The sequence below is a fragment of the Dromaius novaehollandiae genome, chromosome 10, assembly GCF_036370855.1.
Source record: "Dromaius novaehollandiae isolate bDroNov1 chromosome 10, bDroNov1.hap1, whole genome shotgun sequence".
Classification (NCBI taxonomy): Eukaryota; Metazoa; Chordata; class Aves; order Casuariiformes; family Dromaiidae; genus Dromaius; species Dromaius novaehollandiae.
Window position 1 is genome coordinate 3697124 of NC_088107.1, and position 21203 is coordinate 3718326.

The following is a 21203-nucleotide window of genomic DNA, read 5'->3' on the forward strand; positions in this document are numbered from 1 at the left end:
CACCTCATGCATGGAAAAGCTTTAATTATAATGTTGATAACTTTGCACTGGGTTAGCTCTGAGTAAGAATTACACAATATTACATATAAAGGATGACTAAGATGTAATCTCAAATGTGAGTAAAAGTCTGATTTATTGGAATACAGACATTATTTCCTCTTGAAACATTGTAAAAAAATAAATACAAAACCTTACATGACACTGGTGTTTAAGAAAAAAGTGTGCCCTTGCCAGAGGCTTTCTAAGTAAGAGATGACCACCTCTTTGAGTTGAAACAGTAAAAGACATGTACTTACATGGTGGTCAAGACCACCTGAAGGCTGATAGTAAGTTGACTCTGCTTTATTTTTCCCCCTTAGATGAGTATGCAGCTATGTCTGTTTTAAGGTAAAGGAGATGGACTCTTCAAAGCCCCCTTCATCATGTTTTTCATGTTGTAACCTTCTAGAGATTAAAGAATTTGCCTATTGTATTTATAAATAATACACTGACATATGTTAATTTTCTTTTCTGAAACCTTTTGGGAAGAGAGTCTAAACCTTAGAGAGAACCTTTGAAGTTCTAAGAGAAACAAATGGGCAGCCTTGATGTTTCCAATTGAGTGCAAATAGCACTGAGAACCACTTCTCTATTAGCATAGGAATTTGTTCAGAAGAAAACAATGAAGTTACAAACAAATCGTCTAAGGCAGAAGTGATGGACAAAAAAAAATGAAAAGGTAGGTAAAGAACACTCCTAAGAACAAAGGCTTCCCCCAAATTAACTTATAAAATTAACAATAAAAAACTTACATACAAAAATGTAGTGTAAACAAATTACAGTAAAATAGTGTAATATTTCCTGATACCCAGTCACAGCATGACAAGTGAGGTTTACTCACTCAAGTACTATTACAGTAACCAGAACCTATGCAATACCAAATAAAATCTCACTGTATATAAAAGTGGCATTAAGGTTACTAGCAGCTGCTGATAATCTTGTTTCACACCAAGAAGGAAGCAGCAGCGATGCCAACTTTTTATGACATAAGCCCTTAAATTACAGCTGCCTTCTGGTGAGTAGTAGAGCAAATATTTCTCATAGCTCTAAGACAGCTGCTGAAGCATCAGATGAGGAGACCGCTAATGCCCTTCAGACATTACATTGCTATGCACTTCCTTGGAGAAGCGGAGTCTGCATTTGCTTTTTTCCGAATGCTTTCTGTAAAAGAAAAGAGAACATTCTCAACTCTAAGGGATGGGGTATGTCTTGATAATACTGGTAAAAGGTGCTGTATATTTACTATAGGATCATCCTCGGTGCTATGTTTATCAGTAGTTTTCCTTCTCTAGGCACATGTCCTGCTGCATAGAGAGTAGAAGCTAGGGTAGGATGTGTTCATTTATTTATCAAAACAAAAGGAAGAGAAAGAAATTACCTATGTAATAGTAGCAAGCTGGGCAGCTTCCAGCTTGTGTGAACTGGCTGCACTTAGTTTTCCTCAGTGCATGTTGCATAACAAGGAATTCAGATAGTGCTCAGTGTGTATTATCTGAAGGAAGACAAAAGTATTACCTGCTAAATCTCTTCTTCCAATCCCCACAAGACCTTCATATAATCCCTTGATTGGATTTTCTCCTGCCATGATCACACCATGAAGCCAAATAAGCAACATCCGATGCCCGTGTTCCCTGTAACTTTTCATACCTGGCAAGATTAAGCCACAAATGAAATGCCATACTTTACAGCGCACAGTCCTGACTTGAGCCAATTCTAAATTGGTGGCTTTGGACTCCCTTCCTCTTTGGAATTTACTGTGTAGCTCCAAAGTACAGTTTGGCCTAATCTCCTGGTCATGGCCTGATCACTAGAGCAACAGTAGACTTAGCGGAGCAGGCCACAGATGAGCTGGGCTTGTCACACAACACTTGATGGCAATAAAGAACTTTTGCCTTCGGAGCATAGCCTAGCCCTGCCTGCATTGCACAAACTACAGGATTCCCTACTGTAAGCAAACCAGTGGTGAGTTGCTTCCAAAACTCAGACTCCTGCTTTTACCAACATATCTGTTACATTTTAAGAGGGACTCTACTGCCTTCTTGGTTCAGCTCCCTAAAGGAAAAAAAAAAACAAAACAGCAAGTTTCTCTCTTGTCTAAGACGACAAGAAGTTTTTTTACTTGATCTCTGTAGCAAAAACTCACAGATCTGGCACCACCTCAAAAGCAGCGAGCAATAGACTGCTACCCCCGTGCTCGAGAGCTGCAGGCTCTCCTCCAAAACAAATTCAAGGGAGTAGATACCTCTGTGTTCATCAAATAGAGCATTTCAGCCCACTCTTCTGGTTGTTGCAGATGAACCAACTGTTTTCCTTCATGTTTTCCTAGTACTGCAGACTTATCTCCTAGAAATACAGTCCAAGTGAAGGAAGGAAAGTACCTGGCCTGTGGTTTATACCTGTCCATTGTTGCTCAATGGCTTTAATGTGCGCATCAGTGAACTTCCAGTAATGTGCCAGCTTCTTCCATTCACCAGGTTTGAGGTATTTAGTAGCTAATCTCCACATTACTGAGCGAATGTGCTGTGTTTCCAGCCTGTGATCTTGCTTAAAGGTCAAGTGTTTTGCTACCCAGGAGTCGGAGTCGCTGTTTAAATTATCCTGCAAAGTCAGAACAGGAGCTTCAGTGTGGGGCATTGGAGAATTGCTCTGTCATCCCTGGGCCTTTTGCAGGAGGAGAAGATGCAACCTAGTGTCTCCCATTGCTTTGGGACAGTAATTGAGCTGTCCTGCTAGCAGTGAGGTGCTAAGCTGCGTCTTGTTCTCACGCTAACCTACAGTCGCTCTGCCTTGTTTCATTTGCTGACAGCCTCAGTGCAGCCGGGATCGCAGTGCTCTGTATCGTGTTGACATTGCTGGCGTCAGCCCCGTCATGCTTCCTAGACTGAGACCTGCACGTGCCCTTCTGGTACCGGCAAAGCTTTTGGATGTACTTGCCAGCCTGCCATCTCCCACATCCTCAGCTCTGCAGCTCCCTGCAAGTTCATCCTGGCCCATCACAGTTCTTTTCCTTCTTGTTTCACCCTGTTCTAATCACAGATGTTAACAAATACTGTTACTAACAGCTTTGCTATGCAAGTCCATGTGGATCACAATTTGCATTTCTGCAGTGTCTTTTATCTGGGGCTTGCGTGCAGAATCATAAATCTCCTTGCTCCCCTGTGACACAGGTCTGTGCTCGCGTTCTTTACATGCAAGACTGCAAGGAGACTAAATGACTCTGCCTAGGGCTGCGTGGGCAGCCAGTGATGGGCCTGGTACAGAACGTTGCTTCTGAAGCGGCGCCTATACCACAGGCCACCTTCCTTTCCCTCTCTAGAGGGTTACCTTTGCTTGTGTGGGGAGATGCTCTCACTGGGTCTAATGAAGAGGTGAGGGACGGGGCATTGGCTGTACTTTTAACACGCCCTCTGCTCAAACTGCTTTAGGCATAGGCTCAGGGTAGGTATGGCTTCAGATCAGGGATTGGGGCTAACCAGCTGTGCCTTGCACACGGGGCCACCGGCGTGCCACACTGGGAAAATGCAGGAGGTAAAGTCTCAGCTGTGGGGACGTTTGAGAGGTAGGTTGGCTGTATGAATCCAACCAGAACTGACTGCTCTGCTAGTGAGAGGTAAGGAGATTTGTGGGCAGGCCAGATGCCTCCTTTCCATGGGGAATAAAGCACCACTGTTCAAACTCTCAAGGGCCCATACATGTTTGGTGACCTTGGGCCAACCATTTTCCTGCACTTTGCTTCAGTTTCTCCTTCCCAAAAACAGAAACAATGATACTACTTTCTCTACTGTAGGGCTTTGGGTTGAACTGCCAAAGTATCTTTGAAAACCCCTGCTCCCTTCAGCACAGCCTGGGGCTTTTAGTAATGGAGGCTTTTATTAAAATAAGGAAAGTCTTAAGTAGAGTTGGCGGTTGGCATGGCGAGGGCTTTTTTTTGTTTTTCTTAAATAAGGTGAGGAAATTGAGGCCAGGCAGTCACAGGATGTCCTGCATTTATTTTCCCCTTCAATAGTTGGTAATGTAGAGTCTCAATGGAGAAGATAAAGCTACATCTGCCCCAAAAAACACAGAGGGTGGTGTAAACTGCTCACCTTTTCCCATTTGTAAAACCGATCAGCTTTGATGATCATGTCCACCAAGTTGATGTGATTGCCTCGGGCAGCAACATCCAAAGATGTTTTTCCTTGCTGAAATTATAGAATAGGAAAAATAAGCGGAAAAAGGCTTTGCATGCTCAGAAGGTACAATCTCCATGCCCACCTGGCAGTTTTTAACATGTTTTCTTAACGCTTAGGTAAGGCAGAGCAAGCAGGCAGCACGGCCTGCTGAGCAATGCATCCAGCTGGGATGTAGGACACCAAGCATTAGCCTGGAAGTGATCTAGCTTCAAGCTACTGCATGCAGGGCATGAGGAGCTGTCATCCAGGCTCTGCAGCCTGTGTGCACCTCTCCCCCGTTGCCATGGGGGAGCTGTCAGGTGGCAGCAGTGGCTGATAACACATCCTGTAACCCACACCGGATTGCAGCGTGCCCAGCAACATGGGTGCAGCATTCAGAGGACCAGCTCAGCACTTCAATCCCAGGCATTTCCTAGCCTTTCGCGCAGCAGATTTGCTGACACGTATGAAGCTGAACTGATTTATGCAACCTCATTAATTTTATAGGATCCACAAATGCCTGATTAGAAATGGTCTCCTAGGAGACAGCACAGGTGGGACTATGAAAATGTAATTACGCTCCCTACATGAACGTGATTTTGGATGAAGTGAGCGTGTGTGAGTGGGGGGAGTTGTATGAGTGTCAAAGTATACAGTAGAAAGGAAAAAGATCTGAAAGATGCAGGAAGAAAAGCAAGCCAGCCCAGCCATCAGGGATGCCAGGGGGACACACTCCCCTTCAGCACCTTCCCTGCACCTACACTAACTGCCAGGCTGCTTCCATTGATTCAGTTTGGGGCCAAAGCCCTGGACACTGACTGCCAGATCTATACTATCTATACCCACTAAAACATTTACACTGTCATCCCTGGGATACATTGTTTATATTCTGGAGTAATAATCTTTGATATTAATGTGCGCAATGGTATAAGTAGAAGTAGCAAGAACTGGAACAACTCTGAGAGGAACATTTACTCTGTGTGTGAACTACTTTCTACCTTCCTAAGAACCAGTCACTCCCTCCCTGGAAAACACAAAAAATAATTTTCTCAGCAGGGTTTTAAGGCCTTATTCCTTGAAAATATCCAGATTTTAATATTTTTACTAGTTTTCCTTGAAAATTAAGAAAAACAATGACAAAGACCACTCACATTTTTCTTCCATACCCCTACAATTCAACCCACAATGACATTTACCTTGTCTGTTAGCTTCAGATTAACTCCTGCAATGAGGATCATCTCAGCAATGTCCTGCCTGCCATGCTCTGCAGCGATGTGCAGCGAAGTCTGCTGCCTCTGCAGAAGATGGAAGAAAGGACTAAACTTCAGAGAGGGACAAGCACGAGGCTGGAAGGAAGGGATGGAACGGTAGCAGGAGGAAGCACTGGAAGAACTACATCAGCTCTGCCCTCCTTTCCAATCCTCCCCTTTTCAAATGGAGGTAAACGCCCTCCTACCCTGAACTGGGGCTGGAATTACAAGGGCCGAGCAGACCTGGTCTGTCCCTGTTCCAGCACTGGCACTGAGAAGCCTCCATGGTAACACTTCAGTCTGAAGAAGGAACCTGTTCAGTTCCATAAAGCTCCCTGGAGCCACTTACAGGAATGTATTAATTCCTGTTATTTAAACAATTTCTGCAGGCAGATAGTTCGGCCAAGGGAGGAAAGGCCTGTGCCATTTCTTTGTTTCGGGGACTCAGGGCCTGCTTAATGTGTATGCACTGTAATGCATATGCATGTTGGGATTTCTTCATGGAAAAATTCAAATCAAACACAAAATGTGGCAATTTTGTGGTAGCATCAGGAGAGATGTCACTACAAGAACGAATGTTAACTGGAACACAATTAAGTTACCCATTTGTTAGCAAAGCCCCTCATTCACAAAACTTCAGTTTGGCAAGAGAATCAGCTACCTCCAGGCTTGCTTCCCATTCTCAGTCCCTCAGACATTTTGCAGATTATCTTCTGGCCTGAAATTTCTCCCATATACTGCCAGCTGGGAGGCAAGAGTCTGACTGGGCAAGGAAACTGTGCAAAGTCCCAAGGACACAGCGCAGCGCACGTGCTGAGCGCTGTCAGGTGATTACCTAACTCCAGCACTCAGAACATTTCACAGGTTTCATGCTTCCTAAGTTGTACTCTCAGGTTCTCCCCATTTTAAAGCAATCTTTACTCCTGTCCCCAAGGTGATCAAATGGGTTCACATACCAAAGATGAAGGACAGGAGCTACAGCCTTACGTTATCTGGAATGTCAAGGTCACACTCCGCATCAATGAAGATCTTCACCAAGGCTGGGAAGTTCTGTAGCACTGCAATGTGTGTAGCTGATGCATTTTGCTGTGGAAGGAAGACACTGGCATATGAGATGGAAAAGGCATTGAGGTCCTTGAGTTGGCCACATACAGCATTTGGGATTCAAATGTCCTCTGAGGACAGAGGGGCTTGACTGAGGCCTTTTGTTTTGGTGAGAACAATGCCACAGAGGGCTACGCAACAGGATGAAGGACCAGCTGATGAGCAGACTAATGCTTGCATACTCTAGCAGACTAATGCTTGCATACTCTTGTGTCCTGCTCCTTTTTCATCAATAGTGCTGGCTGCTAAAAGAGTTCACCATATTTGCACCTGCCCTGTGCGTAAGAGCTGAGCTCATGGCACCAAATGGACTGTGCTTTGAGCAGCCTGTCTAGAATAAGGCAGCTGCCAGCGTGAACTGGAAGGAGGCCTGGCAACACTGTCCACGAGTGCAGAGCCCCACAGCAGCACTGGTCCTTGCTCTGCCCTCCTGAGCAGCTCCACAAACTGCCTTGTCTCTTTATAAGCCATGAGAGCATGGAATGGGACTTACATAATTAACAGCATCTGTGCGGATTCCTGCATCCATGAGGACTCTGGCTATCTCCTCATAGCCGTGCAGTGCTGCATAGTGAAGGCAGTTCATCTTCTTCTGAGAGGCACAGCCAAAGAGATGGGTATTTGTCAGGGTGCCTTTTTAGACAAAGGACCATTGTTGCCCTCTGGTCTCTTCCCATTTCCCCTCAGGAGCTGCAAGTGTTACAGACTATCCACAAAGATCTCCCTGCTTCCCCCCTGCAAGAGCCCCGTGCCCCAGTACTGAAAAATTCATAGGGACTGTCTCCACAGCCAAACTGGTCCCAGAGCGGTTTCACCTGCCTCTGGCACCACACGGTTTTACCCTATAATGATTGCCCACCCTGGGAGGCCATGGGTCTGGACCCAGATCCACAGGGCAAATCCACATTGCCCAGTTCCCACCGAGTTAGTGAGAGCTGGCTGCTCAAACGCCTGTATGGCTTGAGCCTTGGAGAGCTCCCTGGGGAAGAGCTGTACTGCACTGATGCGGCAGCAGGAGCCTGACAAGAGAGAAGGGGAACAGAGTGCCATGCTAGCTCCAACTTTCCTAAGCAAGGTCTGAAACCAAGACCTTCTACAGATGCCCTGCCACGGTGGCAACAGAAATGCAAAGGAATCTAAAAACTGTGAATAGCCTCTGGGTCCAAGAGGCTCTCGCTGGAGACTTAGTGATTTCACTCAGGGCTCCTCCATGCTAACATTATGTCAGACAGCAGCTCTCCAGAAGACAGCTAGAAGCTAACCCCGCACAAGCTGCTGGCTGCACCTGGATGCCTGAAGCCCAGGCTCTGCAGGTGCTGCAGTCATGCTATGGAAAAGTGTCTGGAAATGGAATCACTTCCAAAGAGCTCACCTGGGTTTGGGCATTGACATCAGCACCTGCCTCCAAGAGCAGCTTCACACAGGTGCTATGTCCGCCCTCAGCAGCCAGGTGCAGAGCTGTTAGTCCTTCCTGGAACAAGGCAGGATGAGAGGCAGAAGAGGGGACAAGCAGCAATTCTGTACACAAGGTCAAGACAGAGTAGTGGAACACGCAAGCCCCTTTCCTATCTTCCAAATCCATATTTTAAAATACCAATTCTGAGGGCCAGGGATGTCTTACTCCAATCGATCGTTAGGAAAAAAGGAAGCACTATGTGCCACCAACGTATCAGAGTCCTGCTCTATCCTTATTCCACTGGAAACTGCTGGCCCATTGGCCACACAACAGACACTATGTTCATTATCCTTTCTTCCCTTGAACCCATTCGCAAAAAATAAGAATTTCACATGAATGTTGGAGACAAACCATTTCCCCTTAGTAGCTCAGAGCCATAGGCAAAACTGGTAACGCGAGGCCCTGGACCACTGGTTCTCCTTTCTGAGGGCCACAGCTAACTTCTTTACAAGGAAAAAGAAATGACCAGAACTCCCAGGTGAATTCATCTGGTTTTATTATTGCTCCTGCACAGAGGGCAGCTGCTCTGAAGGAGCCAAACGCTACCAGAGTTGCCACATAAGACAGTTTTCCTTTTCTTTCAGATCTTATCAGAATCAAATATACTTTGCAAAGACAGCAATCAAATAAGACTAAAAAAATTGCTGATAAACTTAATTGGGAGTGTGCCATGGAATATATAAAGGCTTTACTGAGCCAGTATTTGCTATCTAATTCATTAAGTATGTTCCAGCCATAGAATTTTCTGAAGTGGGTCTATCAAAGAGAGAGGATCTCAACAGAAGGGCCATATGTTCAGTGCCTAAGTCAATACTATAAAGCACAGTGGGATTTAGTTTAAAACACTCTCAGTAACGATTTAGGCACTTGAATGTACAAAGGTCAGGTAGAAAAAAAGAGATAATTGAGTGATAAGGCAGGTCAGCAGGTACTGTAGGAAAAAAAAAGAGACACTTTAGAATTGGATACTGGTCCAAGAAAGATGTTGCGTTTAACTGATACTCTGCAAATGTGTCCTGCTTTTACATGCGTACGTTTTAGATAAAATCAGCTATCTTCAAAACTTGTCCCATCGACACTGACCATTCAGCCTGATGACTATGGCAGAAGAGCATTTCTAAAAAGGGAAAGGGTAAAATTTATAAGGTTTTCATTTGATTTAAATGTACTTACTAAGTTCTTTCCATCAAGGTCCACTCCAATATCTAAAATCTTCTGCAGCACAGAAAGATGTCCATTCTTAGCAGCTAAATGCAATGCTGTATTCTTTTCCTGAAAGCAAACATAATTTCATACATACATATATATATATTTCACAGGACTGAGCATTCAGACACAGTATCTTTGCACAGAGTATATCCAGGGTGACTGAAAAGCAGATTGTAACCAGTAGCAAGAATCTGAAACAGTTTTCTAGCAGGAGCGGCAGTAAGGCAAGAAATCCAGCTATCTTAAATTGAAACGAGGTTCACCAGGTTCGCTGTGTATGCTGTCTAAAAAGTCCTGGACAGAAATCCAGCATGGACTGAGATGCAAATGGCTTGCAAGTAGATGGGGAAGAAAATCCTTGGCATACCACAACCACAGTGACAGCTGCTCACAACCCACTTCCACTGGCCTCATTTGGTATCCTGTTCCCCGACTCTCATATCCTCTAATTCTTGGATTTTCCCTTACTTTTGGTGTGGTTTTATGCCCATACCTTGTCTTCAGCACTGTGAGAACAACCCAGTCGAATTAGGAACTCCACCACCTCCAGCTGCCCATACTCTGCGGCCAGGTGAAACGCTGTCCTCTCTGCCTTTGAAAGGAAGTAGAAGGAAATACAGTCCAAGGAAGGCTTAGAAGATCACTTTACTTGCTGCCAGCAACACAATAATGCCTTGGGCGATAACTCAGTTGCACAGTGAGCTTAGTGTCCACAGGGGGAAACAAAGTGCTGCGCTTCAAAGACAGTTATCCAAAGCACCAGCAGTAAACCTTTATTCTGCTTTAGATTTGGGATGATCCTAACAAAGCAACCTGAACAGAACCACCCTCTGGTGCTAGCAACTCAGAACACTTTGGTCTCACCAAGCACTGGAAAGGAAAAGATATTTTCAATGTTTGTTTCATACAAGGAGAGGATAATAAAAGATTTATCAAGAGCAATGAAGGATAAAATACAGATTTAAGATCTGAGACCCTAGTTATCCAGTGAGTCAGAAACTCTTTTGGGGAAAGGTAGATCTCTTGTTGCTTCATTTAACCCCTGAGCAGCAGAGCAAGGATCACTGTAGGAATTGTGGTAGCCAGCAGGAGGAAAAGTGTGTGTGCCAGGTCCTGCATGTTTCTATGTTGTCTTCAGAAATGGATCAGCTGATGCTGGAACATGCTGGGACATGGTTACCTGCAGTTATTATTTACCTACACCACACCCTGGGGCATGAGCTACAAGAGAGAAGGGCAATGAAGCTCCTCAATCTTCTCTCCAATGACCTATGTCAGGAATCCCCGGCTGCCAAAGCGTGGGATACCCTTGGCACTTTGCAAGTACCATCTGACTCTGAGGCTCAGCCACGCTCTTCCCAAGGTGAAGGGGAACATGCATGCCAAGCTCAGCGGAGCAAGATCAGACCTCGTGAAACAAACCAGTGCAGAGCCTTCCTACCTTGTCTGTCTCATCCACACACATGTCCTCCAGGTCTTCCATGATGAACTCCATCACCCGGATGTGTCCCCTCTGAGCTGCGCAGTGGAGCAGGGTCCTGCCATTCTGGAGAGGAGACAAAGGACTATTTGCTTAACAAGTTCAAGACTGCAGGACACAATTTCTTCTTTTAACAACTTGTGACTGTTAGCAAAGACCCATCCAATGCCTCCCTGAAGCTCCAGGGCTAAGCTAACTTGCACTGCAAACAGCAAGTTGTGACTCCAAAATACTGGTGCTCCTTTTCCAACCAAGGTTAATTTGTAAATACAAGGACTGCTGATTTATTAAACCAATTTCTCGTTTCTGTAACACCTTTCACCCCAGCACTGCACAAATGTGAGCTGAGAAAGCCTTGTGCATCTCCTCTACAGCTACAATTATTACAGCTGCTCTAGGAGTAAGTCCAGGCCCAAAGGTGAAGATGACTTCACCCCAGGTCACACCATCCGGCAGAAGTGCAGATGGCAGCCCCCACAGCAGATGCTGTCATGTGCCATTACCTTAGCTCACAGGTAAGCCCTCCTCTCTCTCACTGTCACTGTCTGGCTCTGTCTGCTGGAGCAGCACAGGGAGACTCTCTCACCTTATTGACACAGTTAATCTTGGCCCCGGCATTGACGAGGATCTGCAGGACACGGAGGTGGCCGAACCAGGCAGACAGGAGAAGTGCATTCATCCCGAACTGGGCAAAAGGGAAGAGAGATGCCTTTAGGTAAACTGCTGATCACCATCATCCCCACCCTGGAAGGAAGCTGCCCCTGCAGCTTCAGGAAGTTTCCCAGATGTTTCTGTTTCTCTTTCTTTTTGGTTTACTCCCTCTCTAGTTACCATTATTGCTGCCAGATGGTCTCAGCAGCTGAGCAGACCTGTCTCTTGACTGCCACTTCCTAGTCAATGACAGGTATTAGCCTGGTTGTTGGGAGGGGGAAAAGGAACTTGCTGGCTGCCGCTCTCTCCAGCAAGCGCCATCAGCATGACCAGAGGAAGCTGAGTGTCCTGGTGCTACAGAGAAAACCCCCCAGAATCTCCCAGCCGTACTGCCTGGTCACTGGGCATTCAGGGAAAAGGGCCAAAAGACAGAGAACGCCGCATCCTGAAAGCAGGCTTGCTCCCAAAAGACACCGCACCTCCCTCAGCAGGGAGGCCACAGCTTTCCAGGTATTGCACTGCCTCGTGCCACCCACTTGGACTAAGGTGCAGTCTGTAACTGTCGGCCCAGCATCCAGTCCCCCAGCACCCCCCAAGCACAGAACACATCTGCAGGGCACACAAGGAAGATCTGCCTTCATACACTGTCTTCATCATCCACTGGGGCATCATGGTCCAGGAGCAGTCGCACAGCCTCCTCGTTCCCTGCTCCCGCAGCCCAGTGCAGGGCAGTTCGGTCTGTCTGAAAGAGAAGGAAGGAGAGAGGCAAAGCTAATGTTTGTGGAGTGCCTGTGGGTATCCACTGGCCTTGCTGCAGGCCAAAATCCCCTTTGCCATCTGTGGCGCCAGAATTTCCTGCACTGTGCAGGGTTCCTCTGGCCATAGCTCTCCCTCTTTGCTCAGCCACCTGGCAGAAAGTAACCTCCACTGTTCACCTTCTGCTTAGAAACTACAGTAATGGACTACAACGACAGCATGGGAATGGGATGTATCATCGCCATGGAATAAAACAGTAAGGATGGGTGCAAACCCATATTCCCAGGAACCTACTGGCCAACATGGGGAGATCTGCAACAGGAACTGAGTCAGTCCCACAGCCTTGGCGTACAGAGGCAGCAAAATCAAAGCCTTTCATTGCAGCCACGTGTATCTGACACACTGGTTCCAAGGGGAACCATACATTATCATCCTCCCTCAGTGTTTGCAACTTTCCAGTCTGGCCAGGATGCCATGGCTATCGGTTTCGGCATCTGTCAAACCGCTCACTTGCCACAGGACCTGTTTAGCACTGGGTGGCGTATCTTAAAGCTTTGGCCAATTGAGCAGCTAATGAGGGGAGTAGTGTTATGGAGCTGCAGTTCAGAAACACGCCTGCAGCTTGGAGGTGGGAATACCCAGGACTTACGTTGTTTTTGGCTTTGATGTCGACCCCTTTCTTGATGAGCTGCTCCATCCTGGCCGTGTCATTACGCTTTGCCGCATCGTGGAACTCCTTCTCTGAATGAAGCACTGCAGCAAAGGCAGAGAGCTGGCATGAAAACAGTGCTGCCAAGCAGCACGTCCCAACAAACCTTCCCTTTGGCACGCTGACCCCGGTAGCCTCAAGAAGACTGCACAAGGACTTCTCCCAGCAAGCATCCCAGCCCTACAGGGGTTGGTGTGCTTACCAGACCCATCCTCTCCCACCATCTCCCCTTCCCTAAGCACCTCTGTGACACATCAATGCTCTCCCGGTCTTACCAGCTCCTCCTCTAATTCAGTGTCTCCTCTGTTTGTGTGGATTTGTTCTAGCTCTGAAGCCTTTGGATCTGTTAGGTCTGGCCTCCTGGGAGGCCCAGGGCTGGTGTGAGGGCTCAGACAGATGACACAGACCCTTCTCTCCCACTTTAGATCCTGCTGCTCTACAAAGAGGCCTTCCTCCACACACAGTCCCACCGTCCCAACCAAATGGGAACTCTTCCACAGCAGTCTGAATCGTCCAGGCAGCACAGAACTGCTGGTCTGGCCTGGGACTAGCGCAGTATCTTTTAACAGACTGGCTGCTTTGTGCATAATTTACTACAAATAGCAGCATTTGTCCTGCACAACTAGGCACAAACTGAGAGGTTTTACTCCCCACACCGGGCCTTGCCCTGGCAATCTTCTCCGTGATCAAGCAAACCTTCCTGCCAAGCAAAAAGAGCGAGGCTGGGATTCAGGGCCTGCTGCAGCCTGGCAGGGAGGCTCTGAGGGTTTTTGGCAAGGCTGGTGCCAATCTTTGTTGGACTCGGTCTCTGCCCTAATGCTTTGGGGAATTCTTCTGAGAAGTGCCCGAGCCAGTCCCACGGCCTGTCACATCCCACTGGGGAGCTGGCTTTGACTGCCCTTTTCTACTTTCCTGTTCCTGAGATCGTATTGCAGAGAAGTTCTGCAGACAGCAAGGATCTTGGCTGCGGCTCAAGGGCAGCAGGGGCTCAGTGCAAGCCTAGTCCGTTTGTTCTCCCCCAGCGAAGATGCTGTGGCAGTCCTGGGGCCTGGCTTCCCGAGCTGAACACAGCTTCCTGCAAATCAAAGGGTCCACGCTGCAGACTCCCTGCCCACAGTTAACGCACTAATAGATTTTTTTTTTCCTGAATAGATAAGATCTGGCCTCAGGTTTCACCAGTTCCATTTCCAGATTGTTTCCACGAGGGTTTAACCCTTCACATAGCAGATTTCCCACTGCAGTCATGAGGATGTTGCAGTTTTCATCTGCTTTTCTCCCATGTACTTATCCCCTTTCTCTCTCCTAATGTGTTTCAGTAAAAAGCAGAAGAAGAGGCAGGAATATGAAGAAGTGGTGCCTGCCCTGTGTAGGTAAGACATTCCTGGGAACGTCTGTGTAGCACAGAAGACGCAACATCCCAGGCCATCCCTTAAACTGCTCTCCGGCTTCTCCCTATGCAACACGGCATGTGCACACAAGGCAGGGCAGCACCAGGGAGAGATACTGGCCAAAGTCCAGAAAACCGTACCATCACGGAGCAAGCAGATACACCCAGACTAATGAGCCTGGGCAGCCTAAGTTATGTGGGTGACAAAGCCACTTTTAGCACATAAACCAACCTGTGGAGTCTCACATCTCAGATTGCAGCATTGCTTTACCTTGCAGAACATCCCTAGCAGTAAACTGATTTTTCGTGCACGTTTGCATCAACCCAGTCTATTCAGGTTTTAACCCACACTTCAGTCCACACATGGTTCTTTAACCACACGTCTTTGCTGCTATCTTACACTCATGCTAACTTCCAAGACCTTGTCTTTGTGAGTGCTTCCTGACTCATTACGGGACTGTCCAGGATTGTCACCCTCTGGGAGCACAACCATCTTCTATATTTTGTTCTGTTTACCACAAAGGTGTCCGAGTGCTGACTGAGACCCTGCGCAGTACTGCGTGCACCTGAATAAAGGCAATCTCATCTTTGTAGACTATCACTTGGGGTCTTTTGGGGATAATACAGAGAAATTTTTATGACTCTTGCAAGAGGGTGTGAAAGGTCCTCTCAGGTGAACAGCTACAAGAGCTGGAAACCAAACCCAAGCTCACACAGCCCATGCAGAACATCAGCAAGTTGCTTCTGCTTATGCTCGGGAAAAACAATCCCCAAACAGCACCGCTCTCCACAGGTTGCCATAGCCTGGTTATCGTGAGAGCCACAACAAGGCTGCCTTCCTCGACCAAAAATCAACCCTCTGAAGACCAGAAGGAAGTGCTGGCCTAAGCAGGGAGGCGTTTGCCCAGATATATGTGCTGCACAGGTGAACTCTGAGGATGCTGAAAGGCAAATGATGCCAGGCGAGGTTCTCAGCTGTATAAATCACCCTAATTCCACTGACTTTATTGCTCATCTCCATACGGATAAGCCTTTGCCTTGGCATTATCCAATGCACAATCCACTTGTGAGCATCCTATATTAATTCTGCGCAGCTGCAAACACACATGCACAAGGCTTCATTAACACTGAGACAATATCAACTAGACACTAACCACGCATGATACAAGAGGCATCAAAACACGTTATTGTTCCCGTTTCACAGCACTGAGGAGCTGAACAAGAGACTTGCTGTGTAAACAGCACTGCCCATGTCTCTCAGGAGAGAGCAGGAGGGCTCCTGGGGCAGAAGGGGTGGAAAAATCACCCTCTAACTTTCTCACTGCCCATTTCTCTCACTTCCAGGAAAAAAATCTATAAGCAAAATCTATAATCACAAATAGCACAGATCCTAATAGCAGACAGGACTGTTCAAGAGTGCTGGACCTGCTACTTCACTGAAGGCAGTAGGATTTCGTTTCTGCAGCAATAAAGCAGAATTTTCTGTGCCGTGTGCTGAGCCCCCGTTCTGTTCTGGGCAGGTACGTTAGCGGGGCTGCGTTTTCACACTGCACAGATACGTCGCTGGGTGGAAATACCAGGAAAACTTGGAAAAACAGGTGGAGTACATGCGAATTATTGATACCAATGGCTACATGCAGGCTATACCTCCTTGCAAATGCTTCTCTCTGCTTGATGGGGAAAACTCCGCTATGTTTCAGGTAAGCAAATATTCTGTCACCTGCTCTCAAGGTGACAGAAATTCACTTTATGAATGTAAAATGGGCTGATTTGTCAAGAGACGCCAAACCGCCACTTGATTTATTTATTCTTTCCTCTATCTGCTCTACTGCCTCGTAGAGACGCAGTAACAGATCATTCATCACTGAGGCTATACTGGCTGCAAATTGTTTATTTTCAGCAACAAATGGGAAACAATTTGGTGGTCTCAACTTCTCAGCGTCCCCACTAGCGAGACCAGCGCTGCCAACGTAACCGCGTCCCCGGCACGGCGCGCGGCTGTCCCCAAGCAGCATTTCATCCCCAAGCAGCATTTCAGCACACACCTGGCAGCTTTTCCCACCCTTTTAGCCCAGGTTTGAAGGCATTTCACGCTTCATGGGGCTGAACACGAATGCGGTGACCCCAAACAGTGCTGAAAATTATCCTAATGATTTATCAGCAGCGCGGGGCAGGGCGTTATGCGGGCGGTTTTTAAAAGCAGCGGAGGAAACGCAGGCGCAGAAACGGGGTAAAATCGCCCCCAAAGCCGCGGGGCGCCCGGTTTTACCCCTGAAAGGCAATTTGGGGGTTTTATTAAAGCAGGCCGGGGGAGGGGGGACTGACTCGGCCGCGGTTCACAGCGCCGCTGCCCCCTCCCCAGCCCCGGCGGAGGCCGCGCCCCGGGCCTCCCCCCCCCCGCCGCCCTCGGCCCCACCGCCCCCGCTGCCCCGCTCACGGGTGTCGGCCTCCGACGCCAGCCCGTCGCCCATGCCGCGGCCCCTGCGCGCTGCCGCTCGGCGGGCGGAGCGGGGCGGGCGGAGGGGGGCGGCCCCGCCGCGGGGGCGGGCTGGCGGCGGCGCCGCTTTAGCCGCTATTTAAAGGGAGGGGAAAAAGGGAAATAATAATAAAAAAATCCTCGTTTTGAATGTTTTCGTTCCGTTCCCAAACGGGCGTGGGGAATACGGGGAGGAGGGATTGGGGACTGGGGGGCTTCCCCCACTTTTTTTTCCTTTTTCTTGTTTTTTTTCGCTCGGCAGCGAGGTCCCGCGCGTGCCGCCCCCCGGGGCAGAGGCGCTGCGCTGCGGCCCGCTCGCTCCGTCCTTTCTCCAACCGCACGAGCTTTCCGGGGGGAGGAATGGTGGGCAGGCGGCTCTGGTGAGGGGGAGGCGGGAGCAGGCGGCCCTGACAGGGCGGCCAGGCTGTGTGGGGAGTAACGGCCTTTCCCGCCGTCCCGGGGGGAGAGTAACGGCCTTTCCCGCCCGCCCCTGTGGAGAGTAACGGTCTCTCCCGCCGTCCCGGGGGGAGAGTAACGGCCTTTCCCGCCCGCCTGCCCCTGTGGAGAATAACGGCCTTTCCCGCCCGCCTGCCCCTGTGGAGAATAACGGCCTTTCCCGCCTGCCCCTGTGGAGAATAACGGCCTTTTCCGCCCGGCCGCCTGGATGTGCCCCGGGGGTTATTTCACCTGTGCAAGGGGAGCAAAGGGGTCTCCCCCTCCACTCGCCGCCCGTTGCCTGCAGTGCATCCAAGCACCTTTTTTACAGTCCCTGCAAACAGGCTTTTAACACTTTAAGCTGAGCTGGGGAATCGCAGTCGGTTTGGGTTTTATCCCACGTTTCCCCCCCACACACACTGTGTGTGCAGAGAGGGCACGAGCTAGCCCCCGGATCTGCTTGGCACGTGCTTTAGGGGCAAATCTGGGAGGAGAGGAGCGTTTCTGCCCTCAGCCAAGTCGCTTTCGGTCTTCACCTGCTGCTTGAATCATGCTGTGAAGACAGAAGTAAACACTGCCTCGGAGGTGAGTGCAGGCAGGGAGAGGAGGGACAATGCTGCTCTATTGGGAGCTTTCTTCACCCTGAGTTTTAGTTAAGTCTCCTGGGTCTGGTTTTGTCCTTAATTTTTTTTTTCATGTTGATAATGTTAGGAGGAAGCTGAGCAGAGGCTGAGGGAAGAATCACCTGTTTCCGAGAGGCCTGAGGTAAGTGAAAAAGCAGGGTCCAGAGCAGCCAGCTGTGTGGTAGGGATGGAGAGGGGCAAGGTGGGGTGCTCGGTCCTGTCGGCATTGCCCCTCGGTACCTCCCGTCCAACCAGCCTGGGGAGATGCTGCTTCTCATGGAGGACGAGGTGGTGACACTCTGGCAGCACCAACTGCCCCAGCCACACAGGAGCCTCTCTTTCTGCCACGGCCATTTCAGTTCAGCCTGTGATGAGGTCTCCGAAGCAGGTCTGGCCCCCGCAGCTTTCCTCCCTATCTGATCTGCTGGGTAATGTGGCACCACGAATGTTGCTGTGTACCTTTGATGTCTCTGCGGAGCTGCCCACTGCCACCAGCTGTCCTTCAGGAGCGGCATGCTCTGGTGTTTGCAGTCTGCATCAGAGCAATAAGGTATTGCTGCTGCTGAAGCAAAGTCTAAGTGATCAATGTTTACACAAAGAGGCAGTTTCTAAGCAAGGCCGTGTTGCAGTAAGAGCCTCCAGTGACAGCCACTGTGCTGTCCTGGACACCCGCTGTTGGGCTCGAAGGGCTTGGGTCAGAGCTTGTCCAGTTCAGCGGGCTTTACCTGGATGTTGTCAGATCGCCCCGCATGTGTTTTGCTCTGCAGAAGGTGTCCCAGCTTCCATCCTTTCCCTTACCCCCCATTTTTCTAACAATTTACTATTTGAAAAAAATAGTCAAAAGCACTTCCAGTCCTTTGATGTCCCAGTCATCTAGGGGTGTGACTGTAGACCAAACGTACAGCCAGTGGTTCAAGGCTGTGTAGCCAGAGGAGGCATAAAGTAAAACGCACTGACTTCAGAATGTTCATTTTACCTCTGCAAAAAATAAGTGTATATGTACATATACATAAACACATGCACATATACATATATATGCATGCACACACACCTGGATTGTTTGCCCCTGCCTCGGGTTTCCCTGATGCTTTCAGGGCCAAGCATAAGAGTTTGTTCTGAGCAGCCCTTCCCGGCTGGCTCCAGGCTGTCCCCTGCCTGCCAGGCGCAGTGTCCAGCTTAGCCGAGGCCCGCACGCCGAGGAGCTGCCTCACCCTGCCATCTACCGGGAGCATCCGCTAAGCCCTGCCTGCTGGCCCTGCCCGCTGGGAAGCACGAGGAGCTTGTGCAGACGGGCACGTGCTGTGATGTATTCTGGCCCCATCTTTTTGTCTTAAATGACATGTCCTTATATTTTGTAGCCTCTTCTGTATTTGCTTGCACTCTGCCATGCCACGGATGTGGGGGAGCTGTTCACTCTCCCCACAGTCTGGCTTCATCCCTGTAGGAGCCGTTGCTGTTCTTGATTTGGGATTAATATGGTTCTGCTCTAGGATCTAACCCTGCTGCCTGTCTGCCCTCCTAGAGAGGAGCTACTAACACAGTGCACTGAGACACTGCTTCTTTGTCACTAGAAAATCTTCCTTTTGGCTCAAGCCTTCATTTCGTATCTCAGAGGGCATCATGAATAGACCTGGTGCACTATCTCCCTAAGCTCTGGGGAGGCCCATGCTGAAATCTGTCACTGCTATCTCTTACATTTTCTTGTCTTCATGGATTTTTACTCTGAAAGGAGAGAGACCTTAGGTTGACTGAGTATATGCTGTTGCTTTTTGGCCTTCAAGTACATAGAGAAGTTTTGTGAAGAGAAAGCAGTAACCTGTTCTGCAAACCCAGGATGGGCAGGACTAGGAGGCATGAGCTTAAATTGCAGCAGGCAGGACTTAATTTCTCCTGTGCATAGCTTTCCGGTGGCCAGGACAGCAAAGCGGACTAGACTTCAGAAAGTGGGGGAGGGCAGGGGCTGCCTTTGCTGTTGGTGACAGGGAAGAGTGGGCCCACGTCCCTCAGGACAGGAGAGGTGACCTTGCGAGGTTCCTTCCAGCCCCGCTGCTCTGTTTGATTCCTCTACATAGTCTCTGCAGCATCTGCACTCCCTCTCTGTGCCATGCAGGCTTACGGACCTCTGCAGGACTTCATCCTTGTCATGGGCCGCTCTCTTCTCCTCCGAAGGAATCCTTGGAGGAGTGCACCATGTTTCAGTGTCTCCCAGCGCTCTCCAGCCTTGCCACACATTTGGCTGAGAGCACACGCTGAGCACGGTGACCACATGAGGGTGCCAGTGCTATTTACCTGCCACAATGTGCTGCAGTGAGCAGCGAACTCCAGGCTGCAGTTGGGGCTGTTCTCTGGGCTCAGACTAGTTTGGGAGGACCCCACTGGCCTGAGGACCCCTGCCTAGGCCTGTGCTGCTCCTGTGAGAGAGTGCAGGCCACGTGCGTGTGGTGGGAGATGCAGGGAGGCAGGCCCAAAGCAGAGACGGCGTCCCAGGGGGATGCTGAGATGCAGAGACCCACCGTGGCTTCAGTAACATCCCTCTGTGGACACAGCTACGTCTCGTGTGTGCAGGGAGTGCAGGGACACCAGAACTATCTTGTGCATGTGAGGACACCAGAAGTATCTTTAGTGCTGGGAGCAGCAGAGCTGAATCGGTAGTTTCCCTCTCATTGCAAGCATGCTGCCTGAGGGTGTTGTAGCACTGGTGCAGCTGCCCTGCTGCTGGGACGGTTGGCAAGGCTTGGCCTGCCCAGCTGTGAAATGGGGAGGGTTGCCTCTCATCCCCGTAGATCATAAGCTCTTGAGCAATTACGTATTGGCGGGGGGGAGGTCTGTGCTGGTCTCAGAGGTTTGGATTTGTGTGTTGTTTTCCTTTTATTCAAATTGAATAAAAAAAAATGCCTGGTAAGAAAATCAAACATAAGGGCTGTCTGGATAAAGGAGAAGCCCTGCTTTTGTACAATAGCTCCGTAGGTATAGCATGCCCCTAGGAAGGGGGAAAGCTAGGTTTCATCCTGGCCTCTGCCTGAGGGGAGATGCAAGCTCTGGTCTCCACAGGACCCCAGAGAGTGCCATAAATAGCAAGCTGTGAGCATGTCTGGCATGGAGGGTTGTTCTTGCTGTTTCCTGTTATTTTAAATAATTAATGATTTGATGGAGCAGGGAGTGGAGGAGGCAGGTGTCCCATCTCCCCGGAGAGCAGTCTGTGCACCAGGCTAGACGGAGTCTTGCTCTCTCTCAATGAATATTTAAGTGTCTTAGACAAATTGGAGTGGCGCCAGCAGGAATGACTGAGAAGGGCTGAGCCTTTCCCACTGGGCACCTAGTGCCTGAGGGCGAGGGAAACGGCACTGAATAGGGCAGAGGATAATCCCTGCTTGCATGTACATACTGTGCCTAGCCCAGTGACATCCCAGCCTTGGGTGGGACCTCTGGCTCTTGCTAGTCTTTTGTTATGTTTTAAGAGCTCCTTGGATGGAAAGC

General features: G+C 49.1%; 1 protein-coding gene across 3 annotated transcripts; it reads right to left on the reverse strand.

The window, feature by feature from the left end:
- Positions 1-114: 114 nt before the first annotated feature.
- ANKDD1A (ankyrin repeat and death domain containing 1A) lies at positions 115-16725 on the reverse strand. Of its 3 annotated transcripts, none has more exons than XM_064517879.1 (15): positions 16630-16725; positions 12746-12849; positions 11984-12082; positions 11276-11374; positions 10651-10755; positions 9703-9801; positions 9174-9272; positions 7917-8015; positions 7038-7133; positions 6428-6526; positions 5387-5485; positions 4125-4220; positions 2436-2637; positions 1555-1686; positions 115-1200 (listed from the first exon to the last, which is right to left on the reverse strand). In XM_064517879.1, exons 1-15 carry the CDS (start codon positions 16661-16663, stop codon positions 1139-1141), a joined length of 1524 nt encoding a protein of 507 aa, XP_064373949.1. In that variant the 5' UTR covers positions 16664-16725; the 3' UTR covers positions 115-1138. The 3 variants fall into 3 exon arrangements, with proteins under 3 accessions (XP_064373949.1, XP_064373948.1, XP_064373950.1); XM_064517878.1 differs by having other exon boundaries at positions 7038-7136; XM_064517880.1 differs by lacking the exon at positions 7038-7133.
- Positions 16726-21203: the final 4478 nt, after the last annotated feature.